The following is a 16,538-nucleotide window of genomic DNA, read 5'->3' as shown; positions in this document are numbered from 1 at the left end:
AGGACAGGGTAAAGACTCTGTGAGATTCATGAGTTATGACAGCAAGCCTCTGACAGGACCATTGAATAATCGTAGGGTGATTCATTCCAAAATGCAAACACCATTCCGTAAGCAATTTTCAGGAAAATTCCCTTCTCTACCTCCTCTTCGAAGATCAGGTAAAAAGGAATTGAATGCAACAGCCTTTCTTAACATGTGATATCCAGGAGGCATGAACACAGGAGTGTACTCTGCCACGTTTCTGGAGGAAATAATTGCAGACATTTTTCTTAATCTCACCACCTCGGTGCAGGGCAAAAATGTAAATATCACTGAAGCCCAGCTCAACGAGATGAACATATTAGATGTCAACTCTGTGGTGAATGAGTTTAATAATGCTCAAGTCACTGTTTTACAGGATGTTGAAGAAAGGATATGTTTTCCACCAATCTATAAAGAAACTGTTAGTAAGATTGTTGACTCTGTTTATAATGATGTATTGTGGGACTATGCATTTCAAGTTACCTGTGGCAATCATCTGGCACATGCTGCCACGTCAGTAGCAGAACAGATAACTAATGGCATATTGAAAGAGAGTATAGACTACCAACTCCCACTGTGCTTTGTTGGAAAGCTCATGCCTAATTCATATTACCCTCTCAAAGCTGAAAATATACTACAGAAACTTCAAAACAACCTGAGTGAACTTAATTACCAAGGTCAACATTCAACAGGCTATACTACCATCCTAACATTCAACAGGCTATACTACCATCCTAACACACGCATTTTTAGAAGATGTCATCAGAAGACTATTATCTCAGCTCATTCCTCCACCCAGCGAGGCTTCATGCTTGGGAAAGAAATACTTAATGACTTTGGATTTTAATGAGATGGCCACCTATATAATAAATAAGGTTTTGTTAGCCATTTCAAAGCATAAGATTTGGCTCACTAAATACGATTGTCAATATCTATATACAGAAAAAACCCTTCAAAATATGCTGGAGTCTGTTTATAATAATATTTTGCAGATGTCTGGCTTGATTGCATCAATACAGAAAAGTATAGAAAGCCAAAGCCTAATAATGGTTGACCGAATGGCCAGTCTTATTATTCAAGAGATTATTGAAAATCATCTTCAACCCTTTTTGTGTGAAGAGGGCTTACCTCATTCAACGACTCTATTGGATGAAATACCAAATATGGTTAAAGAGGTTCTCAGTGAAGTCACAGGGTCACACAGACCCCAGAAGCCATCATCACTAGGTATGGACTTTTTTTTTTTAATTTTTTTTAAAATTGATCCTTACTCTATCTACAGTTTCCCCTTTCTTCTTTGCCTTTAATATTTATTTATTTATTTATTTATTTTTGTCTGTGTTGGGTCTTGGTTTCTGTGCGAGGGCTTTCTCTAGTTGCGGCAAGAGGGGGCCACTCTTCATCGCGGTGTGCAGGCCTCTCACTATCGCGGCCTCTCTTGTTGCGGAGCACAGGCTCCAGACACGCAGGCTCAGTAGTTGTGGCTCACGGGCCTAGGTGCTCCACGGCATGTGGGATCCTCCCAGACCAGGGCTCGAACCCATGTCCCCTGCATTGGCAGGCAGATTCTCAACCACTGCGCCACCAGGGAAACCCCACTAGGTATGGACTTTTATCCTAATGCATTTGTAGAAGAAATTGTTGCCAGACTATTTGCAAAGCTCTTCGATCCAAAATATAACACTGAGTGTGATTTGGATAAAGTGACCCAAAAAATAGTAAACTCAATAAACAACCATTTTAACAAAGCTAAAATCTGCATTCTTCATGATGACCAAGAGCAGCCATTCCCCACTGTAGATACAGACACTGTGGATGAACTTGTCAATCCAGTTTATGAAAATGTTCTGAAACAGCATGGGCTGGCCCCTGAGGTTGATAATAAAGAACTCAAAGACAGTGATATTTTTGTGGAAAACATTACCAATTTAATCATAGCAGATATTTCTGATTATCTTTTCATCCACTGTTTTCTGGGGATTTGTCGGCTTCTTCCTATGCTACTTTAACAGCAGAAAACATTATTCAGAACATCTTTAGTGGCATCACTGAACCTACCCAGCCAAGCCAGCATTTATCTCCATATAACACCTTGCTGCCATACACATTTTTAGAAGACATAATCAGAGTATTATTATCTAGAATCTTTCCTTCTTCATCTAACATGGTTCTATACAGTGAAACTCCAAGATAGATCAGGAATTAATCACAGCGAAATCTCTTCAAAGTTAATCAGTGATGTTAGGATGAAAATTTCCCAACGTGAAATTCGATTTTCAAAAGATGAAGATGAAACCGAATCTGTTTATTCAAAGGATGATGCTCAGCGTCTCGTTGATTCCACATTCAGAAATATCTTGCAAAACTCTGGGTCTCAAGAAGCAGTTGAGCACGATAACACAAGCAGTGACAATGTTCTTATTGATAGAATAGCAGGTTTTATCATTAAAAATATCTGTCAACAACATCTTCATCCATTTGTGTATGGAAAGTTGTCATTTCCCTCATCATATGCATACTTTGATAGTATGAGAAGAAGGCAATGTTTTTTTGCCAGTGTTTACTCCTCAGCCTTTTTGGAAGATGTGATCTCTGGGGTTTTAAGCAAAATATTCCACAGGGTATTAGGTATTGTGCAAACAAAATCACTAAGAGATTCAGAAAAAGAACTGTTGGAAACAGCTGGAAAACTCATATATTTGATAATGGAAGAATTCTCAAAAGTTCAAGTTAGCATCCTAGAAAATGCTAAGGAACAATTGTGCTTGCCCCTAGTAGATAGAGACATAGTGATAAAAATTATTGACACGGCATATAGCAAAGTTTTACAAGAATGTGAACTGGAACCTAATAAAGACCTTCTCGGTGACACCAAGACACTGGCGGAGAGGGTAACTAAAATTATCCTGGCTGAAGTTTTTGATTTCCGAATTCCTCCACATTTCATAGCAAAGCTGCCTTTTAAATCATACTCAAAACTCAATGCTGATGTTTTGATAAAGAGAGTTCATTATGCGATCAGTAAATCAAGACTCCGAAGACAGACTTGTACAATATATACCACCATATTATCATATACACATTTGGAAAATATAGTCACTCGGGTTTTATCTCAGATATGTCCATTGAACTGCAGTGCAGAAGACCCATGCCTTTCGCAGTCACACTTCAGCAACACAGTTGTGAGAATGATTGATGAGATCATGTCAATAATTTCTAAACATGCAACATGCATTATTAAAGATGGAAGTGAAAAACAAAATGTGATTTCAGAAAAGATATCCAGGCTATGGTTGATGCCATTTATAATGACATTTCTAATTCAAATCTATACCAGTCTCTTTCAAAAGATAAAAAAGGCATAAGTAATATACTGTTACAAAAATAGCAAGTTATATAAGGGAGATATTTAACCATCATCTTGAGTCATTCTTTTTTCTTGCGGTACGCGGGCCTCTCACTGCTGTGGCCTCTCCCGTTGCGGAGCACAGGCTCCGGACGCACAGGCCCAGTGGCCATGGCTCACGGGCCCAGCTGCTCCGCAGCATGTGGGATCTTCCCGGACCGGGACACGAACCCGTGTCCCCCACATCGGCAGGCGGACTCTCAACCACTGCGCCACCAGGGAAGCCCCCATCTTGAGTCATTCTTATCTGGAGATAAAACTCTTCCTTCAGGTACAGTGGATCAAACTTATCAACAGAGAGCAATAGATCCTAAACAAAGAGAATTATCTTTCATTGTTAATTCAGCCATCTTTTTGGAGGAAGTAATTTCTGAGCTTTTATGCAAAATCCTTCATGTATTCTCACATAATGTCCTGGCTGCCGAAAACCCATGTAAAGCAAAAGCCAATGTTACTGATATTGTTACAAGATTAGTAAAATCAATTGTGCTGGAGTTCACCAGATCACAAATTTTAGTTGCAGATCACTTGGATGAAATCTGTATTTTTCAGAAGGATATAAAGAAATGGTTAAAAAACTATCAACATTATTTATGAAAAAATATTAGATGATTATCGATCTCTGGTTCAAGTTTATAGAGCTATACAAAATGATGCTGTCAATTTGGGGGAAAAATGTATTATTTGCTGTTAGGAGAATTTTATGATTATCAGGTGGAGTCATTAGTTACAGGAGAATTAGCAACTTCTTCCTATTCCTCCCTCCAAGAGGAGAACATCATCAGAAATGTACTTGACACCATCAACGATGATAGCCATGACTTGCCATCATGCATCACTGTATTGCCTCGTTCCCTTTTAGAAGATATGATTTACAAGCTTCTAGCACATATGTTCCCTTCATCTGAGACTGAAACAGAACCAAATGAGGAAGAGGTGCCACCAGATTATGAGTTTGTGAACAGTGCTTCAAAACTAACTGATGATATCATAACAGAAATTTCTGAACATGAGATTAGACTTGCCAAGGCAGAGGAGCATGTGGAGAGTTGGCAATTAGGGGTAATCAATAACTTCGTTGACTCCATATGTAACAATATTATTTAAAAAATTAAGTTTGAAGATGAAGTACAGAAAGATACATGCAAAAGAGGAGGCTCATTCCTCAGGAGAATAGCTGGTTTCATTATGGAGGTAATTGTGGACCACCATCTGCAGCTATTTTTATGTGAGGAAGAATCATTTCCCAGTGACTTACCCCAAAATGACCATGTCACTGAACTCTTGAATCCCATGAAAGAAAAAATACAGTCCTTCCCACAGGTTTCTGTATACTCTGCTGCATTTTTGGAAGATGTTGTAATTGACCTTGTTCGCAAATTTTATACTCTACCAAGAATTGCTGAAAATCCTAAGGACAAAGAGATATCAGAAAGAGATATCATGGGTCTAGCTATAAAATTTGCAAATGCCCTGATAGGGGAATTTAGGAAAAGTGAAATTAAAGTTCTAGCGAATGCTGAAAAAATGTTTTCATTTCCACCGATAGATAAAGAGACAAGTGGATAAAGTATCTGATTCTGTGTATGATGAGGTCATAGACATATATGGATCTAAAAATGTTCAGAAACATGATAGAAGTAACATTGTTATAGAGATGATTGCTGTTTTGGCCAAGAAGGCAATCTCTGCTTTCCAGATTCAACCACTTTTTTCGGGAAGCTGGTCTTCCACCTTCTTTTCATTTCTAGATGTGGATAGCATCATCCAAAGAGTTCAACAACTACCATATAAAACCTTTACAAAGATAAAGAGAAGCTTGAAGGAGAGCCCAGTTTCTTCACTAGAACAATTATCTACACTTATTCCTCTAACCTCAGACCTGAAAGACAAAATGGACACTTCGGAAATAGATGGAAGAGCACTTAACAGAAAAGAGAACTTCAAAAAGGAGAAGACATCAATGAAAACAGGCAGCATCCATAAGCCAGTATGTACCAATATACATAGCATTATGAAGAGCGAAGTAACTACCCTAGCATCAGGGTGAGGTGGAGGTGTGCCAAAGAAAAAGAAAGAGGATGAAAAGAAAAAGGAAAGTTCAATTGGAAAAGATAATGAGAAGGTATCGAAACTCACTTCAACAACAACCAGTGTGAAAAGTAAAGATACTCAGGGGCCAGATTTGGGTACAGAACTTACAAAGAATGAAATCAAGAAGAAAGACCGTTTGGCTAGAAAAGATGAGAAAGGGTGAGGTGATGAGGTATACCAAAATCTTTCACCAGCTATCGATGATACAAAAAACAAGGTTGTCCTGGAACCAGATTTTAAAATAGATGATAAAAAGAAGAGTGACAAGAAAAAAGAAAGTTCATTAGGAAAAGGGGACAAACCTTTTGAATTACCATCTCTGAAATCCAAGGTGAGATACAGAAAGATCCAAAAGAAGAGAAGAGATTCTCCAGCTTACGCAGTTACAGATGACAAACAGATCTTGCATTCTAAACATGCCCAAAATGTCACTGGAATCATTTACAGAAATGTTTTAGAAATATCTTCTTTCCAAGGACCAGTGGATGACTCAAAATCCCCAAATCCTGTAGGTGATAAAGCAGCATATGTAACTCAAGCGGATGGCAAGGATTTTGCAAAACCTGCTTCAATGAATTCAGCTAAACAGAATGCTCCTGCAAAAGAGGAAGAGAATGAGAAAAGTAAAGATAAAGAGATTAAAAGTACACCTAGTAAACGGGACAATCCTCAGAACCCACCAGAATATAAACCCGGGATTTTCCCTGCTAACTTTTTAGAAGATGTTATCTCTGAAATAGTTAACAAATTGATTTTTTCTTCCTCATCGGATACAGATGATGCATGTCAAAATGTAAGCAGAGGTGTAAATCAAGCTGAGCTCTATGACACGGCTATGAAACTGATTGATTCCCTGTTAAAGGAGTTTTCAGATGCTCAAATTAAAGTATTAAAGCCAGATCAAGGAAGTAGGTTCCTACCATCTGAAGATAACATTTCATCAGTTCATAAAGTACCTCTCAGGCAAAAAGAACTGTCTGTGGAAAAAAGACCTCCCAAGAAAAAGATAATTATGGATAATATACCACCCATGCATAACACGGCACCTGCAACTAAAATACCTTCTTCAGATCAGGCATCTTTTATAGCTAAAATACCATCAATCAATAAAATTTTGGTCAATAAGATTGTTCACTCCTCTATATGCAATATTTTGCAGGAATATAGATCTCAAGACTCTATTTGCGAGGACATAAAGAGTAATGTTGAAAAATTAGCAAGAAGGCTAGCTAATGCAGTAATAGAAGAAACTTTTCAGTATCAGCTAAACTTGCTACTTTATGATGAGACTCCAGATTCAGTATGTTTGCCTCTAGAATCTAAGGAGGTTATGAAAAATGTCCATAAGGTGGCCCAGACAGCCTGCAAAGAATGTTAGACATCATCGCTATATACCATAATGCTGCTTTATGAATTTTTAGAAAGGATAATTTCTTCTCTTCTTTCAAAAATTTTCTCAACAGTAGCCAATGCTAAAACAGAAATATCTGAGGATAATTTGTACACAGAATTGGACTTCCTTCAAATGAAATTAGCAAGTATAGTTATAACAGAGATCTCCAAAAATGAAGATATGATTATACATTATGTAGAATCTTTACATCCTAATGATGATGAAATTATTCAATTAGTGGTTAAGACTATTTATAATAATCTTTTGCAACAATTTGGATCTCAAGAGAGCATACAAAAGTGTGTCAGCAGTGGTTGCAAAATCCTTTCAGAAGGCATAGTTAATTTAGTTGTACAAGAAGTGACCAGAAATCACCTACAGAACTATTTTTCTGGAGAACTAACGCCACTGTAAAGAAGTTGACAGTGTTGTTGAAAATATCCTTAAAGATGTTATCCAAACCACTGAAATTCCCCAGCCTCAGCCATCACAGGCTTACAAACTGCCTTTTAACATAATAGAAGAAATTGCTATAAATTTTTTGTCAAAGCTTCTATTTAAGTTTCCAAAAGCGGATAAGGAACAAAACAATTCTCTAAATGCTGAAATGCAAAAAAATAAGCTCAAAAATCTTAAATTCATTCCAAGAATATATCTCTAAAAGTCAGATTACAGCAGTACCACAAGTCAAAGAATCATCCACTGTATCTTTAGCAGACAGTGCGACTATTGAAAAAGTAGTTAATTCTGTTTATAACACTGTTTTAAAGCACTCTGGCTCCCATATTTCAGTATATAAAGATTTAACAGGTAAGAACAATGTCCTCTCTGATATAATAGTATTTTTAATGGTGAAGGAAATTTCCAATTCAGAATTTCATCCTCAAGTAGAGGAAGAAACATCAAGTTCAGAGTTAGCTCTGGAAGCTGTCAAAATTATGGAAAAGATGGTTAAGATTACTGATGATCTTAAGTCAAAGAAAAAACCTTCATCCAAAAAAGAGGCTGTATTAGATGCCAGGTTTTTAGAGGAAACACTTGCCTTGTTCTTGGCTAAACTAGTAAAGTTGCCAAGTGCCTCAAGCAAAGATGCTAAAAACTTATCAAAGCCTGAGTTAAATAAAATTGCATCTCAATTGACAAAATCCGTGACAACTGAAATTTCCAGAAAAAACATTAGTATTGTAGCTGCTAATCCTGAAGAAAAATTTTTAAATCCAGAAAGTATAGAAATTATTTCTTAGATGGCCGATTCTGTTTATAATCATGTACTACAACAATCTGGAACACATGAAGAACTTTATCATGACATGAAAGGTACAAACCACATCTTTCCTAAAGAGGTGGCTTCTTTAATAATCAGGAAAGTTTCCAATTGTCCATTAGAAACAATTAGCCCAGAAGATTCACATGCTAATCTCTTTGGACATTGGTCAAATTGTTGAAAAGGCACATGAGCATGCTGTCAAAATGGAACCTGAGCTACAGCAAAAAAGGGTTACATCAAGGTTTAAGGCAAGAGGAGCTTTCAGTTAGGATAATTCTTCACCGTGGGAAACAACCCATCAATATTGATCCAGACATTGGTACAGAACACTTAGGGGTCATTTCTATAAAAACTCAATTGCTTAAGAAGCTGCAGGTGGAGTGTTTAGCTAGAACTGGACACAGCATTGAAACACTGAGAAGAGGGTCAATAAGTGGGAAGAGTTACTCAACTGATACACCTGATACAAGAAAGAGAAAGACAAATGCATCTCTTTGGATCAGGCGGGACGACTGAACATAAAGCTGTTAGAGGTAAGTGCAAAAGGCACTAGTGAAAAGAAATGAGCAGTCAGTGAGACCTGGCTGTCCTTCTGTGATTTCCTTCCTCAGGTAGGTCTACAGGAATGCATTTGTAAAATATGGTCAATTTTCTCTTGTGCATCCCAGTAGAACCGAGGACTCCGATTCCTCCAATACAATCCTCTGCTTTCCTGGGACTAACCCCATCAGCAATGTGGCTCAGTGTAAAGGTGGCAGGCTAGTTTCCATTAGCCAGTCAAACTGAACTGCCATTTTCTGAAGAACGGGAGTACAGAGAAATACCCTTAACAGCAAACAAGACTGATTGGAATTGTAGTCCTCATTTGGCAACTCAGAGGAAATGCAGTTTTTACAATCACCACAGTTCTTTTTAATGGATATACATTATCATAGTACTATATGGATCTAGAAGGACCAGTTAGAATATCAGCTAAACTAGCCTCTATTAGAGATTGAAATCCTCAAACTTAATTTAAGGTTCCACAGTAGTATTGTTTTTATTTAGCAACATTCATCAACAAACATTAGACTGCAAGCTCTTTAGAGTTCGTTTCTCCTTATTTCACTTTTGTTACATAACACCTTCCCAGTTCTCCATATTCTTACATCCTCAGGATGTACTCGGTTTCTTTCCTCTTCTACCCTTGTCCTAGACCCAGTTGTCTTCATGCTGCTATTTTTATGAACTAGTTTCTCTGCAGTCCCATATTTGGGCTCCAAATGTACTTCAATAACGGGGACCTGAAATGCAGAAATGCTGTCCCTGGTACAACTCATCTATTGAAAAAGTAGTTAGTTCTGTTTACTGATCTTAGGGATGATGTTGCCAGGAGATGGAGTTACACCGATCCAGCCCAATATTCTCATTTAACGCCAAAGCCCCTAGGTAAAAACTTTGCAAACGGAGCAAAGTTCTATGGGACCAGCCTGCCTGAAGCCTAGGCCTAGGAGTATGTTTTCATTACCATTATTTTCCAACTCACTGAACTAAGTCTAAGAGCTGGTGAATACATTGATGGATACTTGTTTTGTCTCAAATACTGAGACTTTCATAGACACTGATGGAATCGCCTTGGTCCTTAGTTTCTTGGACTAGATGAAGGTCTTTTCTAGCTCTAAAATGTCCTTTTCTCTCTGGGTTCTCAAAGTTATATTAGCATTTACTTAGTAGTCTTCATTTATATGTAAGTAACTCCGTGGGCACAAAACCTGTTTGTCTAAACTGTAGAACATTACTCCCAAGTCATTACTTCTTAACCATGTGCAGAAATATCTATCAGTTCTTCTTCTTGGCAACCTGCTTTCTTCTCTTACATCCTTTATCAGTACTTTAACTATCTCTTTATAGCCTAGAGGAACTTGGAAGAGAATAGCTAATCCAAAACAACTACCCCTGCTAATCTTAAGGGAAGCAAAAGCTGTCTTAAGGAAACTAGACGTAGATGGTGCAGCAAGTTTCAGCCATGTTTTGATGCTATCTGGATAGCAGTGCCATCCATCCCCAGCATGAGGATGAGGGTTGCAGAAAGAACAGATCAGTTTAGGGAACCCAGACAACTCCCGGGCTATTGCTCAGTCAGAAATCCACAAGCAGGGTTTCATTTGCTATTTGGAGGTACCAAAACTTCCCAATACACCAGACACATGCCTATTAAAGGCTCATACAGTGTTACATTCCAAAGCCATATAGAATGATTTTTGATTTTTTGAACCACTTTCCTTCCACCAGCACAAATAACCAAAATTGATTGTGTTTCCATTTCTTACAGAAGTTCTTTAATTTTGTATTGCACAAAAGATATTCCTTTAAGGCAGCATTTATCTGAAAATCTGGTTTGCAGTGTTGCAAAGAGATCTAAGATTGATAACTCAAATTAACTTAAAAGTTCTGTGGCATCATCAAAAGGCTACAGAAATGGGAGAAGTCATTTGTTTAATTAAAACTGTCTCTTCCTTGATCTGTCTTTAACATTGCAAAATGGAAAGTGACACTTGACTAGGGAGGTGAGGAGAATGAAGATTTGCTCTTTGAAGCTTCCTTTAGAAAATACATTCAAAGGATTAGGGTGTGGAGGGGTGAGGAGTGAACATTCAAAGTCCTTCACAATTTTGGCTATTACTCATCATTTTAAAAAATCCAAGTCAGCCAATACTTTGTCTTTTTTCATGAAAATTTCTGTATTTAGTTCGTCTATTAGTTCCCTACTAAGAAGTTTAGAAAAACATTTAATCATGTCTAAATCTGTTAAAAAACTTTCAAGACAAGTGATGAAAACAGTGTAATTAAAGTATTTGTGCATTTTGCACCTCTTGGCGAGTAAAAGGTAAAATTTGAAGCAAGAGAAAGAACCTTAGGGTTTCTTCTTTGAACTGGAGTGATAATCTTGAATGCAAAACAAATTATAGAAATGAGCAAATATTGCTTGTGATCTTCATTTATTTCTTCTTTTAAATATATCACTAATATATAAGTAAAAGCACTTGAAGATAAATAATTTTACTAAATTGAAACTAGATACCATGTGAAAGTTGCCTTATTACAATAGAACCACAGCAAAAAAGACGGAGGCGATTGTTTTTAATATTCACTGTCTCTTTAATTCCAGACTGCTAGTAGGAATTCATTTCAGAGTTTAATAAAGCCTGACATCACCAAAGTGGAGCTTTTAAAAGATGTCCAAAGCAAAAAAGATCTTATCATTCGGTTGATAACTCATGATATTAATCAAGAAGTTTTACAAAAGAAAGCAGAAGAGAGCTTTACTTCTGATGAAGATGAAGTTGTTTTACAAGAGGTTGTAAAAGAAGAATTTCCAGAAGGCCCACCTGAAAATCAAATAAAAGAAGACGTGAAGCCCACTGCCAGCACAGGGGCTTTTCCCAAGCCACTGATGAGCAAAAGCAATCTGAAAAAATTTTTGTCACTAGGAAAATGTTGTCAGCCAAAGTCCAGTGTAACTACAATTACTGAAGCATCACCAGCTCAAAAGACAGAATCTAAACAGACACAAATAAGAACTGTTTCTAAAGTTGATGTAACTACCTCAAAATTCTCGACTGACACAAACTCTTCCTCTTGGGAGAAAAAGACACAACTGAGCGTAAGTGTGAGAACTTTAAGTATCAGTGACTGGGTTTCTATAGAAAGGGTAGAGAGTTTCACAAACTTAGTACAAGTAATATACACTGGGTAGGAAGACAAGGGCACAAACTAGATCTAGGCAGTCTCTCCCACCTCTGACGATATTTACAACAAAAGGGAAATGATTAACAGATGAAGCCAGGAGCTTCAGTTGAAGAAAAACAGATCATGGAAAGAATCCTAGGCTAGTTAGAAGGACAAGAAAAACAGAAAATGGAAACCAGTTAGGAGAAATACAAGCTAATTATTTAAAATGATAGATTGCATTCTTTTTTTGTACTCTTAACTATAAATATTCATTGGAAGTTTTGTGCATACAAACTCCATGCCAGTGGGCAGGACCAGAAGATGGGCTTGGAGGGGAGTAAAAAGATTCATGCAAATTCAGCCTATCTGGGTTTGAATTCTGACTTTGCCACTTAGTAGCTATGTGACCTTTGGGCAAGTTACTTAACCAACTATTTTCTTAAAAATTACTTACCCGGCTTGTTGAAACATAGCAAGTTAGTTGAATATGTTGAATGTTCCTCCTGTAATCAGCCCATAAACTCCACTATCACTTTGACACACAGCTCTTGTCCCTGGTTCTGTATCCTTCTAGTGATGGTCTGGGCCTCACTGACCTCTTGGGTTGGCCCTACCCCCAAAATTGTATCTTATCATGTGTATGGAGATTACATATGCTTTAGAATTTCCTGGTAAGACAATTCCCTGGATTATCCATTTGCAGTGATTCCCACTTAACCCAGAAGCTGCACTGAACCAGAGAAAATAAAACACAGGGATACAATTCTGGCCAGTTCAGGAGCTCATCAGGTCAATAGCCTTAACACAGACTCTAATCTATTTATTGGGATCTATTTATTTACTGGGAAGCCATGTGAAATTTCAGGACCAAACAAAGTGTGCTTGGTCAGAAATGCTGGCAGTATATGTTACAGTATATTTTATTTGATTTGTTGTAAACTCTCCTTTGTGTTTTACCTGACTTGTACTTTTCCAGGGAATAGAAATGAAATCTAGCACCAAACCGACACATTACTTCATACATAGAATTATGAGTTCATCCTCATATAATGAAGAGGATCTGCCTTCATTTTCTCGGTACAGTCAGTTAAAGCAATACTAGTTGACTAAGGAAATAGAAATCTGAAATGAAGATTATGCTGATCGAAGAATGGGCCACTCAAGTAAACCTGTGAGGAAGCCAGTGTTTAGCCCTTCAACCTCCCCTCACTCCTTCCCCTAACTCCCCTCTGTGGTTACTTCCTGGGCCTTCCCTTCCCATCTTCTCTCCCATTCCTATTTATCTGGTCTCCACTTCTCCTGGGACCTACTTTCTAGTATAGTGATCTACAGTATGGTTAGATTAAGTCTTTAACTAATGTGTTAGGTTCTTGAACCTGGGAGACAGGCCCTGAGTCAATAGTCCCCACTCTAATGGCCCACCTAAAGGAGTTCATATTTAGTTCCCATATGTCCCTAAATGCTCAACCGGGTGGCACTGTCAGAAGAATCCCAAGAATGGAGGGGGCGGTGTAAGTTGGAGCATTCAGGGAAGAATTCTCAAAAGCAGTGGAGTTTGAGTTGGGCCTTAAAAGATGGATAAGATTTAGATAAGACCATCCAGGTTGGAGAAGACTACAAGAGAAAGGCTGGACTATGCAGTACCTATAGGGACAGGGCGGAACAAAGTACACTGCAGACTTGAAGTCTGATTAATACTTTTTCTAGAATAGCCAAAACGTGTCTAAAATCGTTCTTGTGTTTATAAGAATATTCACAAACTGGGAACAGTAGCACTTTGTATCATGGGAGAAATAGGGCATAGGAGAAAAATCAACCTTGTTCTAACTATATTCTTTTCCACCTGGCACTATGAAATTAAGTTTTCTTTTTGACCTGATGCCATTTTAGGACATCGCTCCTGGCCTACCACTGGCCCTATCTCCCATCACGATTGTTTTAACATAAATAATTAGTAATGCAGGCAAATCTCAATTATTTGTATCATTGCATAAGAAAAGGGCAAACATATAAAACCAAATAAAGTCAATGTAGCAATCATTTTTCATTATTTCACAATAATCATTTTATCATTTTTACTTGAGAACTCAGAGACATACCATTCCAGGTTTGCATCTATATGAATAATGACTTTGACAGGTTGTTCTTTAACTAGTATTCCTTTAACAAGTATAAAATACAAAGAAAATGAAATGTTTTTTACCTTTTTCTTTTAGTGGTGATGACGAGCATCCCTCAGATCCAACTGCCAAAATAACAGAAGGTTGGATTGATTATTTTTTCATTCAAATTAGATAGTATTTAAAAAAGAGACTTTGTTCATTGAATTGATGAATTTTCCTGTCAAACCTAAAGTTAATACTGAGCCTTCCGGTAGGTTGATCTACATTGGGGGAGTACTGGGTCAGATAACTAGTTAACATGAGCCAACTAGTTTGCTTTTTCTGAAACACTAATAATATTTCATTAATAATTTTGGTGGAAAGTATGTGGTGTGACTATAATTATGAGTTTACAATTACCAGGCTCCTGTGGGAAATATCTAGGAAATAAGGGTTTATCACATCTATATGTGGACTACAGCCCATGCTACTAGGATTTAATCATCTCTTTAACAGTGTATGTTTGTATTTAAAGTGATAAAATGGAAAAACCTACAAGCAAGATTACTCTTCCCAGCAAGGATCTCATTCAGATTCGACGGAGAAATTAAAACCTTTACAGACAAGCAAAAGCTAAGAGAATTCAGCACCACCAAACCAGCTTTACAACAAATGCTAAAGGAACTCCTCTAGGCAGGAAACACAAGAGAAGGAAAAGACTTACAATAAGAAATCCAAAACAATTAAGAAAATAGTAAGAGGAACATACATATCAATAATTACCTTAAACGTGAATGGATTAAATGCTCCCACCAAAAGACATAGACTGGCTGAAAGGATACAAAAACAACACCCATATATATGCTGTCTACAAGAGACCTACTTCAGACCTAGGGACACATACAGACTGAAAGTGAGGGGATGGAAAAAGATATTCCATGCAAGTGGAAATCAAAAGAAAGCTGGAGTAGCAATTCTCATATCAGACAAAATAGACTTTAAAATAAAGACTATTAGAAGAGACAAAGAAGGGCACTACATAACGATCAAGGGATCAATCCAAGAAGAAGATATAACAATTGGAAATATTTATGAACCCAACATAGGAGCACCTCAATACATAAGGCAAATGCTAACAGCCATAAAAGGGGAAATCAACAGTAACACAATCATAGTAGGGGACTTTAACACCCCACTTTCACCAATGGACAGATCATCCAAAATGAAAATAAATAAGGAAACACAAGCTTTAAATGATACATTAAACAAGATGGACTTAATTGATATTTATAGGACATTCTATCCAAAAACAACAGAATACACTTTCTTCTCAAGTGCTCATGGAACATTCTCCAGGATAGATCATATCTTGGGTCACAAATCAACCCTTGGTAAATTTAAGAAATTTGAAACCGTGTCAAGCATCTTTTCCGACCATAACGCTGTGAGACTAGGTATCAATTACAGGAAAAAATCTGTAAAAAATACAAATACATGGAAGCTAAACAATACACTACTAAATAACCAAGAGATCACTGAAGAAATCAAAGACGAAATCAGAAAATACCTAGAAACAAATGACAATGAAAACACGATGACCCAAAAACCTATGGGATGCAACAAAAGCAGTTCTAAGAGGGAAGTTTATAGCACTACAATCCTACCTCAAGAAACAAGAAACATCTCAAATAAACAATCTAACCTTACACCTAAAGCAATTAGAGAAAGAAGAACAAAAAAACCCAAAGTTAGCAGAAGGAAAGAAATCATAAAGATCTGATCAAAACTCCTGTATTCAAAATGACATAATTGAGAGCTTTATTATAAAATGATAAATATGTTGTACATGAAGTGCCATCTTTTGAAGAATATAGGCTGGCCAGGGCACTTTCGCATTGATAGAAGGTGATAAACTACATCTCAGAATTGCATCTCAGAATTGAGCAGTGACCAAGGACAGCCTGCAGAGTTCAGTGGCAAGTAGAAAAGATCCCATCTAGGTTTCTAACTAGCATGTCCAATCAAAGAGTAAAATCATTCTTCTGTGCCTTTAGTTTGACAGGGACACCTCCTCCCAACCCCTGCGTTCGGCATATTACAGGAACTCACTGGGAAGCAGTTATAAATTCAAATAACATACTTTTGCTCTGATAAGGGCTTTTGGAGGAAGAAATGCAGAAATGGCCACCTTGTGCTAAGATGCTCAAAGTAGTAAAAGCCCCATAGAGGATAATTTATTAGAAATTACAATGATGCCTGTTTATGAAAACCGACAAAAAAGGGGGGACTTCTGGACCAACACATGCCCATTATAGCTTATGGTGTATTTTTTACAGATAGGGTTTTATTGGGAATCTAAATCAGTTCATGGTATGAAGTGTCATTCTATAGCACTTGGCATGCATCACGGCCCATCCACTTTTGCCATAAACACCCCAGACATGTCTCTCTCTTCAGTGACCAGTACCAACCAGGTCTCTTCAGAGTGACCACTGTGCTGCCCACAAGCTGATCTAAGCAGCATCAGGGTGTCTTGAAGGAGAG

The 16,538-nt window shown here is 37.4% G+C and overlaps 2 protein-coding genes across 2 annotated transcripts; both read left to right on the top strand.

Annotated features, from left to right (window-relative positions):
* Nucleotides 1-211: 211 nt before the first annotated feature.
* On the top strand, nt 212-4,534 carry LOC309817613 (fibrous sheath-interacting protein 2-like; the record flags this gene model as incomplete). The annotated part of the gene is given in 11 exon segments (XM_082646889.1): nt 212-729; nt 731-1,248; nt 1,654-1,977; nt 1,980-2,187; nt 2,189-3,290; nt 3,296-3,392; nt 3,395-3,447; nt 3,665-3,959; nt 3,962-4,003; nt 4,006-4,086; nt 4,089-4,534. Coding segments are annotated over 11 exon segments (3,684 nt in total).
* A 35-nt stretch (nt 4,535-4,569) lies between these two features.
* On the top strand, nt 4,570-8,158 carry LOC309817612 (fibrous sheath-interacting protein 2-like; the record flags this gene model as incomplete). The annotated part of the gene is given in 5 exon segments (XM_082646888.1): nt 4,570-4,621; nt 5,716-6,429; nt 6,985-7,321; nt 7,323-7,524; nt 7,526-8,158. Coding segments are annotated over 5 exon segments (1,938 nt in total).
* Between the last annotated feature and the right edge of the window lie 8,380 nt (nt 8,159-16,538).

The sequence above is a fragment of the Grampus griseus genome (genome assembly GCF_964374135.1).
Source record: "Grampus griseus genome assembly, chromosome: X".
NCBI lineage: Eukaryota > Metazoa > Chordata > Mammalia > Artiodactyla > Delphinidae > Grampus > Grampus griseus.
Note: the sequence above shows the minus strand (reverse complement) of the source record. Positions and strands in the feature narration are given on the sequence as shown.